Source organism: Nelumbo nucifera, chromosome 5 (assembly GCF_055504915.1).
Source record: "Nelumbo nucifera cultivar China Antique chromosome 5, China Antique-T2T, whole genome shotgun sequence".
NCBI classification, from domain to species: Eukaryota; Viridiplantae; Streptophyta; class Magnoliopsida; order Proteales; family Nelumbonaceae; genus Nelumbo; species Nelumbo nucifera.
This window is the reverse complement of record NC_142653.1, coordinates 39,803,084-39,827,306: the sequence shown is the minus strand read 5'-3', so window position 1 is coordinate 39,827,306 and position 24,223 is coordinate 39,803,084. Positions and strand designations below refer to the sequence as shown.

General features: G+C 34.0%; 1 protein-coding gene across 1 annotated transcript in view; it reads left to right on the top strand.

Moving 5' to 3' along the window:
- The window catches only part of LOC104590717 (uncharacterized), a 41,423-nt gene that overhangs the window by 4,259 nt on the left and 12,941 nt on the right, over positions 1-24,223 (top strand). The window contains 2 exon segments of the mRNA XM_088888180.1: positions 2,311-3,516; positions 22,661-22,716. Of these exon segments, the coding sequence (XP_088744306.1) occupies positions 2,311-3,516; positions 22,661-22,716 (1,262 nt within the window).

Genomic DNA, 24,223 nt, shown 5'->3' with positions numbered 1-24,223 from the left:
ACCCCTTTGTTGTAATGTCAACATAGCTCTCCTTGCAAGAAACCCCCCTTCCTAATTTTCTGTTTTTTTGAATTTTTTATTTTTTTTAATTCCACATAATTAACCAGGAAATCACATATACCTAACTATTTCTAACAACCACAAAGCTTTTCTAATGTTTAGTTAAGTGGCATCACTTTCCCCCACTTCCTCCTAAATTGTCTCTAATTCCTATTTATCTCCTGAATTATCTCTAACTCCTATTTATCTCTCAAATTATCTCTAATTTAGTAGAGAGGTTCTCTCCTAAACTATCTCTAATTCCTATTTATCCTCTCCCCCACTTTTTATCTATATCTATCTAAAGAAAGTTTCAATTAAAAAAAATTAGAACTATTTAAATGTAATAACGAAGTTATATCTAAATTTAAAATATTTATTCAAAACACAAAAAAATAATATTTAATAATATTCATATCATTAATAATTCCATATTTTTACAAAATTCATCATGAAATTATTGTTGTTTATTAGAAATTAGACTATAAATTTAGTTGAAATTAGGAGTGTTCAATGATTGGTTTAGTTCAGTTGTAGGTTGTTTCACTAACCAAATCAATCTGGCCAAGTCCGCAGTTTGTCATTCAAAACCGATTGATCATTACTACAAACCCACCAACTCGGGTTGTATCAATTTGGGTCTATTTTCGGTTTAGTTTGTGTGTTCAAAAGATTTAAACTTAAAAATTAACTTTTAGTTTCATAAATTACAATGATATTATTAAAAAATAAATTTCAAAATTAAATCTATGATATGAAATATTTTAGACTAAAATATGGGAATTTACTTACTTTCCAGTATTAAGAAATTAAATTTAAAATATAAAATATTAATATATATTTATTAAACCAAAGACAATCTGAAATACTAGAAAACTGACAAACTCTCATTGAGTTTGGTCCAGATTGTTTATTAAAATGTTATATACTCATATATTTCTATTGTTTAACTTTAGCTTAACAAATTCCCTGCATCGCACGGGTCCAATCACCATGCCTCGCTCCATTATCCCCACTCTGCATTCTCTTTGACTTTCTCTCCTCTCCCCTTCCCACCACTCCCATTAAGCCATGTCGCCCAACTACCTAAAAATACTCATATAATCTCTCTCCTAAAGTATCTTATTTAAACCAATAGGAAAGTATCATGTTGCCCCACTCCCCAATCAATTTCTAAAATGCATCCCCCCATCTATATACACTCTCCCTCATTTTAATATTGTCATTATAAAATCTATCACTCTTTCCATGGGGCATTTTGGGTCCTACACATCACTATTTTTATTGATGATGAAATTGGGTGAACATTATAGTAAGAAGATGGGTCAAGAAAATATAAATTTTTAATTACCAATTTGAATAGATTTTGATCGATTAGGAATGGCAACTGGGCAGGTTCGGGGCAAGGCATCCCCTCCCCATCTCTACCCAATAAACAAAATCCACTACCCCATCCCCGCTCCATTCCCGAAGGTAGGGCAAGTTTGAGTCAAGGCACCGACAAGGAATCCTCAAATTTTCCATGAACCAAGGCAACCCCCTAAAAGTACATCAAATTTAGGAGTACTTTTAGTAATGGGATCATGGGAATTTTAGGGTATTTTAAAAATGAAACTATTGGAATTTAGGGGTATTTTAGAAATGAGATCATGGGATCTTAAGGTTTAGCCTTGACGTGCATACCTTAATTATTAGAAGTTCTAAGCATTTATATATGTTGCTCAAAAAACGTTATAAAATAACTTTTACACCAGTTTCTTATCATCAATAAAATATCTTTCCACCATGATTATTAGTTATTAGAGTACCTATTGTATCTGAAATTTGTCATATATATTGATTTTATGGAAATAAATGGAATAACTAGCTTAAAATGGGAGAAAAATAAAATTAAAAGGCAGAAGTATTGGCATAAGAATCGTAAGTGCACCACTAGCAAAGACATAACCAAATGCACTTAAAGGGGATCGAATAACCACTTGGGTTATTGGTTTCAAGATAAGTGGCAATATTTTTTCAGCCTAGGAAATTCCGCTTTGCCAAAATATGTCTATGCATGATTAATTATCTGATAAAGATTGGAAAATTGATCTTAACGCATTAAGCTAAGAAACCTAATCCAAGTACAGATTTAAGATCATAAACTCCATTTAAGAGGAAGGAAATCTGTTAAGTACAATTAGTCTATATTAATCAACTCTAATTTCTTGTTGAATTATCTCATTTATCTTGAATTATTATTCAACTACTTGGTTTCTAATGGTTATGCAGGAATTGGCTCAAGTTTAGCTCTATTGTTATCATTCTTTGCTAGCTTCTGGTTATACCAACTCCATAAGAGAATAAGAAGTAAGAAAATAAAAGAGAAGTTCTTTAAACAAAATGGCGGTTTGTTACTACAACAACAAATATCTTTAGAGGAAGGTAATTTCGGTAACACCAAGATATTCCATGGTGAGGAGTTGGAGAAGGCAACAGATCACTATAACGTGAATCGAATACTTGGTGAAGGTGGCCAAGGTACGGTATATAAAGGTATGTTAACAGATGGAAGAATTGTGGCGATTAAGAAGTCAAAAAAGGTGGAAATGGTGGATGAAGTTCAAATCAAACAATTCATCAATGAGCTTGTTGTACTTTCCAAGATTAATCATAGAAATGTGGTTAAATTGTTAGGTTGTTGTTTGGAAACAGAAGTTCCTCTGCTGGTTTATGAGTTCATCTCTAGTGGAACGCTTTTCAATCACATCCATGATCGAAGTGATGACGACATGCCATTTACATGGGATAATCGACTAAGAATTGCTACTGAAGTTGCAGGAGCACTTTCTTATTTACACTCAGCAGCTTCTATCCCAATATATCATAGAGATGTTAAATCTTCAAACATACTCTTGGATGATAAATATAGAGCTAAAGTGTCAGACTTTGGGACTTCAAGGCCGATTGCAGTTGACAAAACTCATCTAACCACAGCAGTGCAAGGGACATTAGGATACTTGGATCCTCAGTACTTCCAATCAAGTCAATTTACAGAGAAGAGTGATGTTTATAGCTTTGGAGTAGTTCTCGTAGAGCTTTTAACCGGAGAGAAGCCAATTTCTTCATTTAGACCAGGAGAGAATAAAAGCTTGGCCACTTATTTTCTTTCATCCATGGAGGAGAACCGACTCTTTGAAATTCTTGATGCACAAGTGGTAAAGAAGGGTGAAAAGGCAGAAATTGAGGTTGTTTCTAACCTTGCAAAGAGGTGCTTGGATTTAAATGGAAAAAACAGACCCACGATGAAAGAAGTTACAGTTGAGCTAGAGGGGTTAAGAATATCTAAAGCTCATACGTTGGTTCAAGAAAACCATCAAGAGATGGACTATTGCCTTATAAATCGACCAACATGTCTACAGGATTCTGGTTCAACTTCAATTGGATACAAATACTTAGAGAAGAAGGCAAAACCATTGGATGACCAACCGCTATTGTGTAACACTTATTAGTTTATATCAACTTTCTGTTTCTTTCTTAGTTTATATCAAACCAAATATAAATATATATAGCTTGATGTTGAATGGCTTATGGAAATCGATTCTACTTTATTTGATCAATGGTAAGGCCAAAATTATCTCTGACTCAAAGCTTAATCAAATGCATTATTAATTCAACATCTTGAATTTTTAGTGGGGCTAATGACACGGCGTAAGAGGACCACTAATGTGTATGCATTGTATTTGACACACAAACCCATTCTAGCCTCTTAATCAACCAAACACCATCAATCGAAATCTGATTCCCATTCCTGTCTGAACCAAACAGGTAAGGGGAATATACTATTCTGATTCTGATTCTAAGGGATTCTTATTCCAATTTTGATTCGGATCTGATCACGAACCAAAGGGACTCTAAATATTTACGATAGTTTATGAAGTATTTGTCAATGTGTATGGTTTTATTTTTGATAGAACTGCCACATTAACATCCATTGGAAACTATCCTGCCCTCCTAAAATCATTATTATTAATGGAATAACTATAAGCAATAAATAATTAACGAATTACTTTTTTTTAAGGCTAAAATATAAAAACCTCCCCTCGAGTTTTTGACAATGATAAAAATCTCTCCTATAGTTTTATTTTAGCAAAAACCTCTTTTAATGATCTCGACAAAAACCTCCCTTTCGTCACTGATTCAGACGGAAAACCAATAAAATTGCCCCTAATTAATTGTCAAGGAATTAATATAATATTTCTAAATGTCAGAAATGCCCCTACTTTCCCTTCCTCTCGCAATAGAAGGGAACAACGTGTAATCCTTCCGTTGATCGCCCCTCACTATTTCCCTGCTTCCACCTCACTATCCCTTCTTCTTCTTCTTCTTCTCTCTCTCTTCTCCGTCCCCACTGTCCCCACTCTCTTCCTTTGAGATTATTGAGTCAGAGCAATCGATGCACCTGAATTAACAGAAAACGATGAATAATTATTCGGGAGAAGAAAAAACTTTGAAGGATTGATTCATATACCCCAAATTGCCAATTGTGTTTCTAATAGAATGTATTGAAAACCGAAATCTACTATTTGCACATTTCTTATGAAAACCAAGAGCAAGACAACCAATTTCGACTCAAAATTGGTAAAGGGTAAACTCAATAAACCCAGAAAGCAATAACAAGATTAACTTGAAAGTTGAAACCCACAAGAGATGTAGAAAGGAAAGCAGAAAAACACGCAGACAAATGGAGAGAAAAGATGACTCCAACCCGAACCTGAATCGAATTTAAGAAATTTTACAAATTAGGGAAATGGCAGATGGGATAACGGAAATCAAATCATGCGTTGATCCGTTTAACAAGGAGAGAGATTGAGATAAGGGACAAGCTCCCTCTACAACTGATCAAGCAGTTCTTGGAGGTCCGATCTGTGTCACTCAAGGGGAAACCGCATGTTGCTGATTTCAATCTCATTCCGGAGGGGTGGGGAGGGTATGTGCACCCCTGGATCTCATCCATGGCCGAAGCTTACCCATGCTTAGAGGAGTTGAGGTTGAAGCACATGATGGTGACTGATGAGGTGTTGGAAGTGATCTCGCATTTGTTTAAGAATTTTAGTGTTTTGGTCCTCTTGTCTTGTAAGGGTTTCACTATTGATGGGCTCACTGCCATTGCTGCCAATTGCAAGTTCTTTTTCGTTCACTACTTAGTTCTATTACTTTGTGTTGGGCGGCAGCTTCAAGGAGGTCGCCGTTGACGGTTGTTGAAACTCTATTCACTGCTACGATGAAGTAGATGAACAATGCCTTTTGGTTGCTTCGACTTAATTGACTTGATGGAAGAAAGTGAAAATAGTGGGGACAAAGAAGAAGAAGAAATAAATGAGAAAAACCAGTGAGGGGAGATCGGGGGAAGTATTTCATAACTTTCCCTTCTAGGCTTCTATTGCGAGAGGAAGGGGAAGCAGGGGCAATTCTGACATTTTAAAATATTTTATTGACTTTGACAATTAATTAGGAGCAATTAATGGAGGTTTTTGTCGTGATCTTTAAAAATTTAGGGGTGGTTTTATGATTGTCAGAAACTTCAGAGGAGGCTTTTATATTTTACCCTTTTTTTAATTTTTTTCAAAACCGGTTCAGGGGCAGTTTAAGGCTCCTCCACCGCCTGAACCGGTCAGATCCCCAATACATCATTTGCGTATCAGAGAGTTCCCAGAACGATACGTATCGATTGATACGTGTCGATATTTGAACCTTGGGGAAAGAGAGGGAGGATAGAGAGTTAATGAGATAGCTAGAAAGGGGTAAGAGAGAATGGAGAGAGAATTAAGGGGAAAGCAAGAGTGGGATAATGGGAGAAGGAGAGGGCTACTCACGTGGAACCTAATTGTTTTATATCATGTTTAACTCATTCAAACGTCCACCTTCAATGACATTCTTACCCCTGTCAAGGGTCATATTGTTTGTTAATTTGCAAATCCTCATTTGAGTGAATCCGATTTCTTTCTCACATCATCTTCACAACCCTTTCAGCCATATATAAGGAAGATAATATCTTCTGATGAATGAAAATATAAAAATAGGGAGATGTTTCCAATGCAGGTGTTGTGAGGATAATGCGAGGGCCTATTTGGCATGTCTTTTTGTGCGATCTTTTGACTGTTTATAAGTTGGGCAGACCAATTTCGATCTATTTCCGTTTTGTTCACGAAAGATGCGAGAAGCCCATTTTGGGCTGATTTCGGGAAGCTTCAAAAGAAGCTTTTCACGTTTTTCGTGTTTTATTCTTATGCAAAAAGACACAGAAAGACGTGCATCTACCAAACTAGCTTCGGGCTACTCAGATCTTCATGCAAAAGCTCAATGCGTCTTTTGACTGTTAGAGTTACCAGGAGATTTTCCCAAAAAGACTTACTAAACGGGCCCCAAATTTATGAGGATGAAATCCTATTCATTTTTGGCAGCTGATTCAAATGATGATTTAGGACTTGTTTGAAAGTGCTTATGTAAAAAATAAGTGCTTAAAAACAAATAGTTATTCAAATAAGCACTTATTTGCATTTAATATTCAGCTTTTTCAAATGTTTATTTTAAAATGGACGTTTAGTGGTCTTTTTCTCAGCACTTTAATAAGTACTTATTACTCTTTTGGTCTTTATTTTCTTTCAAATTTCAAAATATATCATGAATTTTCAAAATTATGTGGTTTGAAGAACACAAAGACTACAATAATGGAAATGTAAATTCAAAATAAAAAAGAGTAAAAAAGGTATTGCTTGGCCAGGTGTAATTTGCAGACTTAACAGAACAAAAGAAAGGAATAAAAAATTCTCCACTGTAATATTCTCTAGGACGAGCTGAAGCATCCGGGTCTGTAGGATTCTAGGAATGAAAATAAAATTGTAGACTCAGACTCATCTCGAAACAAAACTAAGAAAAAGAAAGAAAGAGAGAGGAGCATTGCACTGAGGAATCAAAAGAACACTAGTTGTGGCCTTGTGGGTAAATCATCCAACGAACCAGTGTAGAGGCAGGCAGGTGCGCCTTGCACATATGCTGAGTAACGACAGGCGGTTGTAGAGGCGCCACATAGGAGGTCAATTCCCAGAGATACAACGGTTGTAGAGGGGTTGGTATCTTCAGAGGGATTGTGATGGTGTCTACGATGTCCTTTGGCTTTGGGGAGTTGGAGAGTCGTCTGAGGTTTTCTTGGAAGTCTGTAACGGTTTGAGAAGGATTATCAATTGATACTGCTCTAATCCGTAGCTGTCGCTGGTTGTAGAGGGTATCGGAGAAGAAATAGTGGATAAGCCAAACCCTAGGTTTTTTTATATTCGAAGGGCAATAATAGAATTATAAAATAGAATAAGTGTTTATTGTTTAAGTAATTAGGATATGTTTTATGATTAAGTGATTGTTAAAAGAAATACTTATTGTATAAGTACTTTTTAGAAGTATTTATTTTAACAATCACTTAAAGTTGTTTGGTGATCCACTTGTCAAATCACTTATTATATTTTTAAGTACTTATTGGGATGGTGATGTTTGGTAAGTTACTTTCCTCATAAGTGTTATATTGACACAAATAACAATTTTAGCCTCACTCATACATTGGTTTTAATCAAAATATTACACGAAAAATAATTTTAAAACAAAGAAGAGGGATGAGGATGGCTGACCTGAGTGTTGCTGGCGAGAGCACAGTGCGAATGCTTGTAATCGCAACAAAAAACCACATATAGTAAAGAGGGTATTAGGCGTTTAAATTCTCAAAAAAAACCCAAAATATTCAAAAATATATGTAGAAAACAAGTTCAAACGTGAAACCGACTTGGTCGCCAACGAGTTTGTAGCTCGTTCAATGATGCTCCCAAGGAAGGTGCTGCTGCTAGCATGCTCAACCCTGTTCAAGTGAAGAAGAAGGGGGTTTAAGGAGAGATGGGGGTATTCTGGGTATTTAAAAAAATAAATAGGGACATTTTAGTCCCAAAATTTTCACATGTCCACTTATTAACAAGTACTTAAAAAGAAAAGCAACTCTCAAGTGGCTTTTTTAATAAATACTTCTTTATCAAATAAGTACTTTTTTATACTTTTTTATCAAACACCTACAAGTACTTATTTTCCACTTAATGTGTAGTCTCAACACTTTTGTCAAGTACTTATTAAAAGTGAAAAAAAAACAAACACTTAGTAAAACTAAAAATAAGTACTTGTTTGAATAATACTTATTTTTAATCATTCCCAAATTTTGCCATAATTTCTTACTCCTGACTCTGAATCCCCCCCTTTAGTGTCTTGTTGCGTTGCTCAACCCTCGAGGCACTACCCCTATTTCTGCTTTTGAAAGTTGAAACATGTCACACTGAAACCCACATAGAGAACTTTTACTAGTAGGGGACCGGAGATGCTTTCAACGATAAATATATCTTAATTTGTAATATTAATGGTTACTAGCTACTTTATAACATTGTTTTCAGGGTTGATCATGAAACACAAACTGTTTTTCTTTATTTTTTTCCCTTCAGATAAAGGATCAACTATTTCATTGCTCTAGTCAAATAAGTCAATCTGTGATTTCATAAACTAAATAATAAAATAAAAAATTGAAAAAAAAATGAAAATTTGTAGAAAACTTGAACATGTATTAATTATTACATATTTATTGTATTAAACAAAAATAGATATAATAAATGAGAATTATTGCTATTGATGACAGAAATAGCTAAAAATACACAAAAAAGAACTTTCTAAAGTCAAATGGTTTAGCTGTACTTTTTTTTTTTTGAAGAAGAAGATAAAGTAAAGTCTTACCCATTTATAAAAAAGAGAAATGGATGAGCACCCATCGTCCAACACCCTAATTTATATTTCCAATCCTACCCCTCCCTGATTTCATTATTCCAATCCTATCCCCTCTTAAAATGCTCATTTTATATTCCTAATCCTATCCCTCATTGATTTTATATTTTGAATCCTATTCCCTCTTAAAATGCCTGAATCATATATATATATATATATATTGTATTTGTACCATTTATAAAAATGATACTTTCCATTTTTACCCTTTATCATGTTTTTTATTTTAAATCTTGATTTTCACTTTTCGTTTTTACCTTTTATTATGTTTTTTTATTTTTCCAATTTTATTTAGTTAACAGTTAACACTTGTAATTGGATAATCTCTATATCTCATCATTTTCATTTATAAAAATGAGGATGGTGACAATGTTTCATCAAAAAGCCTAATTTTCATGTTCCATTTTTACCCTTTATCATGTTTTTTATTTTAAAGCTTGATTTTCACTTTCCATTTTTACCCTTTGTTATGTTTTTTATTTTTTCAATTTTATTTAGTTAACGGTTAACACTTGAAATTGGATAAAACAAATAAAATAACAATAAGACTACTGTGGAACCTATTCCTTGCCTTATCTAATCTTCTCCCGAAACACCTACTTAACGAACCTCTTCATTGATTAGAGCTAACACGTGTCAAAAAAGCCTAATTTTCATTTTCCATTTTTACCCTTTATCATTTTTATTTTAAAGCTTAATTTTCACTTTCCAATTTTACCCTTTGTTATGTTTTGTTATTTTTTCAAATTTATTTAATTAACGGTTAACACTTGTAAATGGATAAAACAAATAAAATAACAATAATACTAATGTGGAACCTATTCCTCGCCTTATCTGATCTTCTCCCGAAGCACATACTTAACAAACCTCTTCATTGATTAAAGCCAACACATGTGAAGTATCGGATGGTTTGCCCAAACCATGAATTTGAATCGAAGGAAATAATGGATTTTTTCAACCTCTCTCTTTTCATCAAGGAATAATTAGATGATTAAATGAAGTTTTTTTTTCTCCCTATTTTTTTCAATTGTCTCTGTTAACGTAATAAGTTGTATTGGATCAGGAAATGCTCTTAGGTTCATTATATTGATTCATTTTATGTGTTTTTTCTCGATGATCATCGGGCCAATCTGGTAATCTGACACCCTACCAACATAATATCATAGGGATTGTACTTGGTAGGACCATAGGGGTTAGGAATGCATTTTGTTGGCAAGAGATCCAGATTCTTCTATATAAATCGAATGGATGTTCGATTTGAATCTGAATATAAATGAATTAGGATTAACCTATATCCTAATGCTAACCGTTAATATGCAAATAATGGCCCAACCACTGACGAACAGAATGACAGGAGGCAAAAGGCCAAATGTCATCATTCACACATGAAGCGAAGACATAAATCCTAAAACCCCAATTCTCTCCTTTAAACCCTTCTCTGCATATTGTATATCTTATCCACTCCCCCTACTTTAAGTAGGAAGGAGGACGTAGAAATTGCATCTCTTTTATCCTATGCACCTTTCTCCTCAAAATGAAGAAAACAATATAAATTACAGAAAAAAAAGAAATACGCAAAAAAATTACAAAAATATAGAAAATCATAAAAATTTCTATACCATACTAAAAAATGAGAATGTTGTCTGTACCATTTATATAGAATTTATATATTAAAATTAATAAATATTATAATATAATCATATTCAAATTTTAATCAAATCATATTGGTTCAAATCCAAATCCGATATGATTATTAGTCAAATGTAGATTGTAACATTCGAATTTCATCCAATTACATAAATACGTAATCTGAATCCAAGATAATCAGATTGGATGTCGAATTGGCCTCAGATTTTCGGGTATCATTGACAGGCTTACCTGATGAACCTCTTCATTGATTAGAGCCAACATGTGTCAAGTATCGAATGGTTTGCCCAAAACCCACGAATTCAAATTGAAGGGAGGAAAGGATTTTTTTGACCTCTCTATTTTCATCATCAAACAATCAATTAAATGATTAAATGTAGCCTTTTTTGGTTTTCTCCCTATTTTTTCATGTATTTTTTCCATTTCCCCTCTATTTTGATTGTCTCCGTTAACATAATAAGTTGTATTGGATTGGGAAATGCTTTCAAGTTCATTATATTGATTTGTTTTAGGGTGTTTTTTCTCGATGATCATCAGGCCAATCCAATAATCTTACACCCTACCAACGAATCAATTCGAATTTGAATATAAACGAATTGGATGTATGCTCAATTCAAATCTGAATATAAACGAATCAAGATCATCCTATATCCAAACACTAACCGTTAGATATGCAAATAACGGTCCCACCATTGAGGAATAGAATGACATGAGGCAAAATGCCAAATATTATCATGCAAACAAGAAGCGAAGAAATAAATTCTAAAACCCTAGTTCTCTCCTTTAAATCCTTCTCTCTATAGTGTATATCTTATCCATTCCCCCTACTTCACAATAGGAAGGAGGAAATAGAAATGGTGTCTCTTTATCCTATGCACTTTTCTCCTCAAAATAAAGAAAACAATATAAATTATAAAAAAAAACAAAGAAATACACAAAAGCATTTACAAAAAAAAAAAATAGAAAATCATAAAAATTTCTGTACATATATATATATATATATTAAGTACTAAAGCAATTATTCTATTATTAATATCTTTATTCGAATAATTTTTTTGAGATTAAAAAAATTGATATAAATATGGATTTATGAAATTATTTATTCTATTAGTTTATAAAATATATATATTTAGTCGTATCATATCCTGTATCCCCTCTAGTGTATCATGTATCATATTTAAACCCTTGATTAAAGGTGGTTGAAAGTCATTGACAATTAAGGTTCCCTCCACTTCCACGTGGAGGAACCATAAGGCTATATTTGGTTTGAAGGAAAAAGTAGTTTGTAGTTTATCCATCACAAAGTCATGAAAGAAGATCACACTTTTTTAGAAAGTAACCTCAGAAACAAACACTTTATTCCATTAACTGAATTCTAAAATTTAAATGGCGCCTACTCGAATTATAGAATATAGACTAAAGCTTAAGGTCTCAAATCTCTCTTTACATGCTCTGAATTCAATTAGGAAACTAACCCAAAACAGCTTCTAATTGCTTCAGAATTAAGACAACACAATATGTTACCGGTTGAAGTGAACAATGTTAACAAGATTCCTTTGGGAGTCCTAACTTTTCTTTGCAAGAGAGATGTACAAGTAGAGTATCATAATCGAGGGTTAGGATTGATCTTTCTTTAGGGCATGAAGAGGGATGGTGCTTAAAACAATGTGTTGTAATAGAGGAAGGCTTACAAACAAAGGGTAGGAGAGTGGTGAACAGGAAGATGAAGGACCTGTTAATTTAAGAAGATGATTCAGCACAACACCATTAGGATTCAGATAAATTTATTTTTAAACTAATCTATATCGTTATTGTTGTAGGCGCTAAGTCTGAGATGATGACGAATATCAGAGCACAACATAGGCTCAATCACCCTTTGGGCCAGAAATCATATGTAGCACACCTCCATCAACTTAAAACTATTGTAGGAAAAGATGGAGAACTTCATGACTGAGCAGGCACAACTTGGCATACCATTTGAGCCCATTGGTGCTCATGATGTGATTACTTAGGGTTCGGGCCGGGTTAAATCCTAAGCGTGCTTTTGGAACCCCCGAGTCCAAAGGGTCCACTACCTCCACAACCACATCCAACCAACAAGCAGATCTCAGAGTCGTACAACTTGAGTCAGAAGTGAGTGAGATGCGGGCCAACATGGAGGCTATGGATGCAAAGATGTCTTAAATATTACTTTGCTTTCAAGTTTCAGCATTTCACTAATTCAGTGGGGGCTAATAAATTTATTAACAATGAACAGAGAAAAGGGAAAAGAAATGAAAAGAATTTGGAGGGGTCATGACATTGAAACCATACATGTAAAGACAACAAGTTGTCATGTTCTACATCTAATCTAGTGATAACTCATGACCACACCAAGAGAGATAAAAAGCCCAACTGGCTTGAAACCGAAGAGGCTCTCTATTGGCCCAAGGGCATCCATTAAGTCTTGCACACAACCTCTCAATAAGGGAGATTAAATTCAAACTTAAAATTGTAAAAAATAGCAGCTCAACTAGATGGTGAGCTCTAGACTTCCTAGAGAGGATTAAATAACTGCTACTCAAAATTAGACTTGGTATGCCCCAATGCTGTTACCCAGAAATTAGACTAAGACAACCAGGAATGAAACTTAGTTTGGACTGATCCGCAAGAGCAGTCCTTAAGAGAAAGTCCATCTCATTAAACCCAGATTCTAAGATGGACTAAGATGACTTTATCCTGAAGGAAAAACATGACTTCACAGGCAATGTTATTCCACAATCTAATTCAGCAAAAAGACAAATAAAATTTAGTTAATATGATGTAATCGGTGAAGCAACCTTCTTGTCCCAAAGGTGACCAGGTTGAAAGCCAATAGGAGTTCAAATCTAGAATTTAAATTCAGTCTCTATTCCTAAATGGCTCCTCTTGACATTTAGAAAGCAATGACTCAACCTTGAAATGAGTATTCAAAACCACATACTCTTACTGGGCTCTTACAAGGCAATCAAGTTAACAATAAAACACAGAACCAGATATGATGAAATGCTAATATGTCAAGGAAAACAATATAGGTTAACGATTAAGATCAAAATCTCTTTCGACAAGTTAACTTTAATCCTCAATGTCGTATAGTAATTAAGTACACAAATGGATGAGCTTGAGCTAGAGTATATTGCAGGGAATGAATCCTTCAAAGCTTTTGAGTGCTACCTTTCAAGTTAGGTTGCTTAAATTCTGGCTTTGGGCCCAAGGGTTGCTCCCCAATACTGAAGTTTCAGCACGTAAGGTGAGTTGTAAGTTGGTTCAGCCATGCCACCCATGACTGATATAGGTTGAGTTTTCTCTTCCTTTGACCAAGTCTGTGGTGGTGCAGGCAAAGTAGACCTGTTGAACGGAAAGTGAGACATGGGATTTGCTTGGAGTACTGAGGGCAAACTAGAACCTAGTTAGCCAAGTTTTTGTGGTTTAAAGAAATTAGAGTTGCTGACCTTGGGCAGGATTACTTGGGAACGACCCATTGTTTAAGTCTCTCTTGGACTAAAGCATCCTTAATTAGGCACAATTCTAGGACTTAGCTTAGCTTGGCTTGCTTCCCCTGTTTTTATTTCAGAAATAGATGACACAGAGACGGCTATAATTCAATTTCTTTCTCTTGTTTGGTTCGAATAAGTTCGATGGCTCCTTTATTCAATATTGAATAATTATAGCTTTTTATCTGCTGAGTTGCTTCTTTACAAGTTTCCTAGAGTTTGCTTTGACATGATGATTCTCACGGGGGCCTTAACCTATCATTCCCTACCCCTTTTAAACTTGAGCAATATCATTAGATGGAATGACATGCAGTTCTGGCAAGAAGAGCAATGCTTGACTTGGGGGTTCCTTTATTTAGTTTGATTCTAGGCAAACAAACAAAAAGATAGTGGGCTTGCGCTGCTCCAAACATTGCATTTGTCTTTAAAAGTGCTGGATTAATAGGAAGTAGTGGCCTAATAGAGTAAGTTAAGTTTTACTTCCATTTAGTAGTAATCATCACCATAGGCTCATTTTGAATACAAAAATAGAGAGAGACAGATTTACTTGTGAATCAAATGCCGCTGATGTGCAATTGAGAGAGAGAGACAGATTTGGAAATCACCAAATAATTTCATGATAGTTTCAACTTTCTTATTCTCTGTTTAATTTATGAAAAATACTTTACTCATATTTTCTATTATTTTTCGTTACGTTTCCTGAATGTCACAAATATAACAAGTAAATGTCACCAAAACTATAAATGGATGACTCTTGAAATCTTTTAGTGACGTTTGCAAAATGTCACAATAATTAAAATAAACGTCATGAAAGCTTTTGCCAACACTACATTTGGTGGGGGAGGGTCCTTATACACATTTTGTTAAATCAATATTTATATATAGTTACCAAGTACAGGTAAGGTCAAAAAAGGTAAAAAATTTTAAAGTATCCCTCCAACTCGCAAAATTAAAAATCAATAAAGATCATTGGGTGACAAGGAGGGGCATGTTTTTGAGCCCATGTGTGGATGAATCATCGTTGAGGAATGACAGTTGGTCTTGGAGATGAAACTCATCAATCAGATCACTACCACCACCATAGAAAGGAGAAGCCAAAGTAGTAGTGTTAATAAAGATGATGTGGGCAGAGGAGACCCCATGACCATGTTGTTGATGCCATTTATTCTCGCCGAGTAGGAGGCAAAGGAATTGGAACTAGGACTTACAAGGTCATCCTGGTTGGGGTAATTGGGGATATATGTGAAGGTGGAAGCAGTCCAAGACAACGATAGTGATGGCGATGATTGGATGAAGAGGGAATGAGCAAGGTTGAGGCCATTGCCATGCATCTGCAAAGAAGGATCCTGTCTAAAATTGGAAGAGTTGGAGTTGCTGGAAAGGAATGGGGATGAAGACAAAGGCGTGGATTGTGTTCAGGCCTTGAGAGTATTTTAATAAATATAAGGGTAAAATAGGCATTTAAAAAACAAACACATTAAGTTGACTTTTCTATCTAAAACGGCAGGTAGCTGCATATTTTCTAAAAAGTATGGGGAGGTTTTTATTAAAATGAAACTATTGGAGAGGTTTTTATGGTGTCAGAAAACTTAAGGGAGATTTTTGTATTTTAGCCAATAATATTTTGCGTGGACTTAGTATTCTCTCAAATTCAAGCTCAAAAATGATAGTTTTACTAAGATGAGATGTGGGGTTTACATATTTTAATAGTTTATTAAAATAAATTATTAAAAGCAGGATAAGAGACGATCTCAGTTTTCCTAACGTATTCTTCTGGTTTCTTTGGTGGATTATTTATTGAAAATGAACCAAATGTGCTTTAAAAAAAAAAAAAAACGAATGTGAATTAGAACTGTTCCCAATTTAATTACTTAATGCCAACTTTGTGTTATTATTATTTTTTGTGAATTAGAGAACTGTTATAGCTCAAAATCATATATAATCTTACAAGATGAGATGTGGGGCTTACATATTTTAATAGTTTATTATTAATATAAATTATTAAAAGCAAGATAAATAAGATACAATCTCACGTTTTCCTAACCAATGAAAATTTTCATTTTTCCGGTTTCTTTGGTAGAAAACTTTTATTTTATTTATTTTGGCAAAATGAACTAAATGTTTTAAAAGCTTGCATTGTGATTCAAAGAAAACCAATGTGAGTTTATATAAAAAATGGTACCCAAGGCATTGAACTCGACTATGACAGCCTACCTGACCAAAGTCCGAGAGATCCTATCAAGCTTTAGCTCTTGTTTTATCAGGCAAATTCTGAGGTCCAAGAACGCTAAGGCCGACGCCTTATCATGACTAGCAAGTACAAATAACAACACTATGCGAACTGTGTACATAAAGGACTTGCCTCGGCCCAGCATTTTCGGGGGAGCAAAAGAGATTTGTTCCCGTGTTGCAAGTGGAACCGAGTTGGATTGATAAGCTCATTGATTATCTACTCCACGGGACCCTACTTGTGGAACGCAATGCAGCTCGGAGGGTAGAGCGTCAATCAGCCTGATACGTTCTCATAGATGGATGACTGTACAGGAGATCCTTCACGCTCCCCTACCTATGTTGCTTGCGACCCTCAGAAGATGAGCTCATACTTTGCGATATCCATGAAGGTTTATGCGGAGGACAGTTGAGGGGCAGGGCCCTCGCCCGAAAGCCATTAAGACAAGGCTACTATTGGCCCACAATGAAGGCAAACACACTTGAGCTCGTTAAGAAATGCAACAAATGTTAGAGGCATGCCAACATCACGAAGTGGGTGGAAGCTGAACCGTAGGTGAGCGTTACGGCCCGGAACGTGCAAAATTTCTTCTAGAAAACATCATGTGAAGTTTCGGACTGGCCAAAGTCTTGATTTTGAATAACGGGAAGCAATTCGAAGACATCAAGTTCCAAAACTGGTGCGTCAAGATGGGGATTCAGCAAAACTTCACCTCGATAGTGCATCCACGAGCGAACGGATAGGCCGAAGTGACGAATAGGGCTATCCTCCGCGCATTGAAAGCTCACCTCGTGCGAGATAAAGGCTTTTGGGTGGACAAACTGCCTAGTATCCTTTGGACCTACCGGACTACCATCAAAACCGCGATCAGCAAGACACCCTTCAACCTCACTTATGCTTGTTTAATTGAGTTTTATATATTCGAGGGAATACACAACGATCATGACATTGGTGGATGGATCATTGATCCAATCTTTGTCTAATCCCTTGTCAACTAGAAAGGAATGATACCTGAAGAAGTTAACCAATGACAAGCCCACATGAATTACAATGAATGCATGGCATCAGTTGATTAGTTAAAAATTGGATGATAAACATTGATTGGTCATGAGTTTAATTTTTAGGTTTTGTTATCCCACTTTCCATGACATTCTTACCCCTGTTAAGGGCCATACTGTGTGTTAATTTGGAAGTCCTCGTTTGAGTGAATTGGGATTTTGTCCTCACACCGTCCTCCCAACAAGTCCATCCATGTATTGGGAATATCTTCCCATTAATGAAATTATACAAATATAGAGATGTTCTGAGTGCACAACTGCAGATGTTACCAAGACAATGTGAAGACTAGATTTGTGAGGATGAAATTTGATTCAATTCTTACTGACTCAAGTAACGATCTAGGCCATGTTTGATTCAACTCTCATTCTAATCTAAGATGAAATTTTAAAATAAAAAAATGGGTAGCAATAACCAAACATTTTTTTCCAATAAAATACATTCCACCAATGCCCAAAATCATCCGCATAGATGTTTTTTGGTGGATAGCCAACGATCAATGCCCATTGGTACAAGTTTCAACGTAATCCACCAACAAACATTTATGGTGGTAATTTTATAGACCTAGCAGGTTGGCTGTTTATGACCACTGACATAGAGTTTCTTTAAAGAAGGAAAATAAGCAAGATAGGACATGAATATTTTTTATGTTGCAGTCAATTACCTTAATTTTTATGTTAGAGGCTGATTTTTCACTTTAAAAAGAATTAAAACCCACGGCAAGAATTTTAAACCAAATGCTCTATTATTATTCATTCTTGCCCAAAATGAACAAGAATTAAGAAATATGAGACTTACAGAGAGGAATCAAACATGGGCTTAGATTCTTGTACTCTTCACTTTTCCACCATGGACTTTGTCAGTTCTGAATCTCTGTTGGTGTCTTGTTGCCTTGCCAAACCCTCAAGGCACGCCTATTTTAGCATGCTTTATAAATTTGCACATGTTAGAAGTTTAGTACTGGATTGGCATGTTTTAATGTTTGAGGACTAAAGTAAGATTTAAGCCCAAAGTACAGGATATTAATATACAATTTTCCCTGAAAACTCTCCACTATTCTATACCACCTATAAAATTAAAAGACTTATTTTTTTCTTTTATTTTTACGTGTGTGCATGCTGCAGCTTTGTACCCTGTAAATGGAAGCGCTCTCTTGCTAGTTTATATACTAAATTGTTGCAACAATAATTTATGTATTTTAGTTATTAATGACAAAATTATATTATTTTATTACTATAATTATTGATCATGTATTGGGCTGAACTGAACCTCTTAAGTGTTTTTTTATTCTTAACCCAACCACTTTCTAAGTTCAGTTCAAATCAAACTGTCAATTTCAGTTTAATTTGATTCAATTTAGTGGGTTAAGCCTTTAAGGGGAAAAGTACTTCGTAGCTCACTGCAGAATTTTGAATTATAACCCCCATAATCTACTAGTAGCCTCCCCCCCCCCCCCCTAAACCACATCCTGCCCATGGATTTAACATCAATTCACGATCAGGATTTATTCATTTGATGTAATAGAATGTTTTAGGATTTTATTTCTTATGATGGTGTAATGATGTTTTAGGATTCGTTAGAAGGCCAAACCACCATCCACATCCCGATTGTAACATTCAAATTTCATCCAATTACATAAATACGTAATCTGAATCCAAGATAATCAGATTGGATGTTGAATTGAACCTCAGATTTTCGGGAATCATTAACAGGCTTACCTGACGAACCTCTTCATTGATTAGAGGAAAGGATTTTTTTGACCTCTCTGTTTTCATCATCGAACAATCAATTAAATGATTAAATGACGCCTTTTTTTGTTTTCTCCCTATTTTTTCATGTATTTTTTTCCATTTCCCCTCTATTTCGATTGCCTCTGTTAACATAATAAGTTGTATTGGATTGGGAAATGCTTTCAAGTTCACTATATTGATTTGTTTTAGGGGTGTTTTCTCTCGATGATCATCAGGCTAGTCCAATAATGTTACACCCAACCAACGAATCAATTTGAATCTGACAAATCGGACGGATGTTCAATTCAAATCCGAATATAAACGAAACAAGATCAACCTATATCCAAACACTAGTCGCTAGATATGCAAATAACAGTCCCCCATTGACAAGTAGATTGAGATGAGCCAAAAGGCCAAATATTATCATGCAAACATGAAGTGAAGAAATAAATTCTAAAACCCTAGTTCTCTCCTTTAAATCCCTCTTTGTACAGTGTATATCTTATCCATTGCCCCTACTTCACAATAAGAAGGAGGAGATAGAAATTGTGTCTCTTTATCCTATGCACCTTTCTCCTCAAAATAAAGAAAACAATATAAATTATAAAAAAAACAAAGAAATACACAAAAGCATTTACAAAAAAATAGAAAATCATAAAAATTTCTATATATATATATACTAGAAAATGAGAATGTTGCAATTGGTTTGGTCAAAACACCCTGATTTTACTTTCCAACTTTACCCTCAACTTTTTATTTTTTTCCATTATATATTCACTACAAAATAATTATGAAAAACATAAAATGAAGAAAATAATATAATATTATAATATATATATATATACTAAAAAATGAGTGTTGCAATTGGTTTGTTCTAGGCACCCTGATTTTACTTTCCAACTTTACCCTCAACTTTCTATTTTTTTCCGTTATATATATTGTCACTAGAAAATAATTATGAAAAACATAAAATGAAGAAAACAATATAAATTACAAAAAACAATGAAATACATTAAAAATTTACAAAAAAAAAATGTAGAAAATCATAGAAACTTATATATCATACTGGAAAATGAGAATGGTGCAATTGGTTTGGTCAAAATACTTTAATTTTAATTTCCAACTTTACCCTCAACTTTATATTTTTCCCATTATATATATATATGTTATTGAAAAAATAATTATGAAAAAAAAACATAAAACAAAGAAAATAATATAAATTATAAAAAGCAAAGAAACACATAGAAAATTTACAAAAGAAAAAGAAAATCATAAAAATTGAAGAAAATAACATAAATTACAAATCTATACCCGATATATAACATAGTCAAACATCACCATCAATATCAAATACCCCGTGCATCGCACGAGCCATTCCACTAGTTTTATTAAAAGAAAGGAGGATAGTATACAAGAAGCACACAAGAAGAAAAGAAAAGAAAAAACATGCCACACAAACTGCTCCCAGCCCAAACACCCAAAGCTATCCCAACAACTGTCACAAAAAACAAGCCTACAACTAAAAAAACAAACAGAGAAGTACGGATTTTCCTAATGCAGATTTCTGATTTACACTGCAAAGCTATAAACATTTAGAAGGACAACAACCCACATTCTATACACCAATGCCCACTAGTAAATTGGCATCAATTCCAAGTTGGCACCTATCCCGACAGTGTTTTGAGCCTACAAATTCTAACCCTGGTCTGATTGGTCATTCTCCCAAAACCAATCCACCTAAGCACAAGGCTTCAGCCACCCTAACTACGTCAACCAAAAAACAAGCCCGCAAAACAAGAACACATCCAAGAAATCAGCTTCTTTAACGGGTTATGTTGCTTTTGCCTCTACCTCTTTTACCCCTCCCTCTAATGCTACATGTCCCTCGAGAAGAAGGGCCAATGACCGGCAAATTATAACAATCCACCAACCACTTAAAACCTTTTACTTCCAGATGGAAACAATGAAGGATCCAAAGAATAACCTGACCCTAATCTTTCTAACTCCACTTTGTGTCCGTCTCGAAACAAAGATCAATTTGAGAGGTGGGTATTCAACTCGTAAGAAAACTTATAAAACCATTCCTAGACAAGAGGCTCTTGATGATGACACCCCAAAAAATTTCCCAAAGTGCTTTGTTCTCCTATTTCGATACTCATGCACATTGCAGCCTCCCTCTTCTTGCAAATCTGACGAAGGCTCACTCAGGTGGTTCCCAACAACACTAGTCTCCTAGACTCTCCCCCACAGCCAGAGAGAATGTTGGGCTTTCCTACCTAATTGGCAAAACATTAAATACGAGCTTCATTAAAGGTAAGGATTAAAGTATCTGTATCAGGTATCGTATCAGACCACTTAGATACGATGCAGATACAATTTGAAAACATATGGATACAAACGAAAAAAATATGGATACGTCAAAAAATGCATATAAATTCCATAAATATATTAGTAACATTATTTTTAAGATCAAAATAGCCATAATTAATATTATCATAGAAAATGTATATTCTAAAGGTATATGTGAAGAAATATACTACAATTAATATAATGGGATGCGTATCAATCATAAAATTTTATTAATAGTGTATCAATCAAAAATCCTAGAACATATGCAACTATTATATGTGAATTACTATATTGATTATTTTATAACGCAATATGCACAAGAATCGCAAATTTTTTTTTGATAATGTATCAATCAAGAATCCTGTAACATATTATATTATTTTTTTACAAATTAATACATGCACAAATCTTTTATTATGTTATTTTCTACTAAATTTCAAGGCACAAAACATATGCAACTATTATATGTGCATTATTATATCGATTATTTTCTATTTTATTATTTTTTATTTTTAATATTAACCAAAATTCAAGTAAAAATTAATTCTCAAATTTTTATGTAACAGTATTTTTATTTTTTAAACAATAAACACGCTATTATAAAATGTAACTAAAATATAAATTAAAAATTTATAAAAATATATCAAATATATTAAATTTTTTAAGATACACATCATATGCAAATTCATAATTTTTAAATACTAAAATAATTTTTCCATTATTAATATTTTTATTGTCATGAATTTTGAGATAAAAAATCATTTTTTGATATAAATGTAGATTAATGGATTTGAAAAATTCAATTTATATTATAATCTCGAGGTTTTAGTAAAGAGTATTTTTATTTTTATAAATAATACATATACATTAATTTAGTTCAAATTGAAATATTAATTAACAATTTATAAATTTTAAGATACATATCATGCTCAAATTTATAAATACTAAGTACTAAAGCAATTATTCTATTATTAATATCTTTATTTGTATAAATTTCTTGAGATTAAAAAAATTGATATAAATGTGGATTTATGAAATTATTTATTCTATTAGTTTATAAAATATTATTTTTGAATATCATGCTTTTATTTTGTTGAAATTATTAAACACAACTGTAATTTCACCACATTGCATGTGAAGACCAGAATAGAAAAATGTTATTTTATTTCATTAAATTTCATAAGATGAAAAGTGGCCTAATGGATCAAGCATATGGATAAAGCTTTAATGTTGGGTGATTTGTGTTCAAATTCTTGTAGTTGAATTTTTTACAAATAAGCGTGCATGTGGAAAACATGCTGATTTGTATCAGCCTGTATTTTATTGCTCTGAGCGCGATTCAAGGAATATAGGTTAAGTCGTATCATATCCCGTATCCCCTCTAGAGTATCCCATATCATATTTAAACCCTTGATTAAAGGTGGTTGAAAGTCGTTGACAATTAAGGTTCCCTCCACTTCCACATGGAGGAACCTTAAGTCTATGTTTGGTTTGAAGGAAAAAGTAGTTTGTAGTTTATCATCACAAAGTCATGAAAGAAGATCACACCTTTTTAGAAAATAACCTCAGAAACAAACACTTTATTCCATTAACTGAATTCTTAACTTTAAATAGCGGTTACTCCAATTATAGGATATAGACTAAAGCTTAAGGTCTCAAATCTCTCTTTACATGCTCTGAATTCAATTAGGAAACTAACCCAAAACAGCTTCTAATTGCTTCAGAATTAAGACAACACAATATGCTACTGGTTGAAGTGAACAATGTCAACAAGATTCTTTTGGGAGTCCTAACTTTTCTTTGCAAGAGAGATGTACAAGTAGAGTATCATAATCGAGGGTTAGGATTGATCTTTCTTTAGGGCATTAGGATTTAAGAAGGCTTACGAACAAAGGGTAGGAGAGTGGTGAACAGGAAGATGAAGGATTGGTTAATTAAGAAGATGATTCAGCACAATCACCATTAGGATTCAGATAAATTTATTTTTAAACTAATATATATCGTTATTGTTGTAGGCGCTAAGTCTGAGATGATGACCAATATCAGAGCACAACATAGGCTCAATCAACCATTTGGGCCAGAAATCATATATAGAACACCTCCATCAACTTAAAACTATTGTAGGAAAAGATGGAGAACTTCATGACTGAGCAGGCACAACTTGGCATACCATTTGAGCCCATTGGTGCTCATGATGTGATTAGCGAGGTCTTAGGAAAGGAGCATCCATCACAAGTAGACCTGTTCATGGGCCAGGTAGTCCGATGGCCCGGCCCGCACTCTGGTCGGGCCTGGTCATGTAATTAGGCCCGCGGGCCTGACCTCGGGCCAAACACGGTAAGTCTGACTGTGTATCGGGCCGGGCTTGGGATTTGTCAAAAAAGCCCGGCCTGAGCCTGGCCCAAATCCGATAAACTATTAGGAGTTTGATTCATTTTTCATTTGCTCACATCATTTAGTGTGAAAATAATTTTATATTTCTTTGTGTTTTGTAACAGATGCAACAGCCTAGAAGAAAGCCATCTCAAGTGTCTACAAGAGAGGGGGGAATGGGAAGGGCAAGGGAAAAACCCTCTTTTGATGAGTGTTCTATTTTCCTTTTTTGTAATCTTTTAATTTCATTTGGACTAAAATGTGAACAGTTAAAATATATATTACCTTTTATTTAATACTATATTTCAATTTTTAATGATATTAATGATCTTTTATTTTGAATAGTTATTACATGTGATTTAATGAATGGATATAAGATTTTCATTCAAAATGAATGTATATAATTGATTTAAAAACTAAGTTACTATAAGCTCCATACTGGTGGAGGT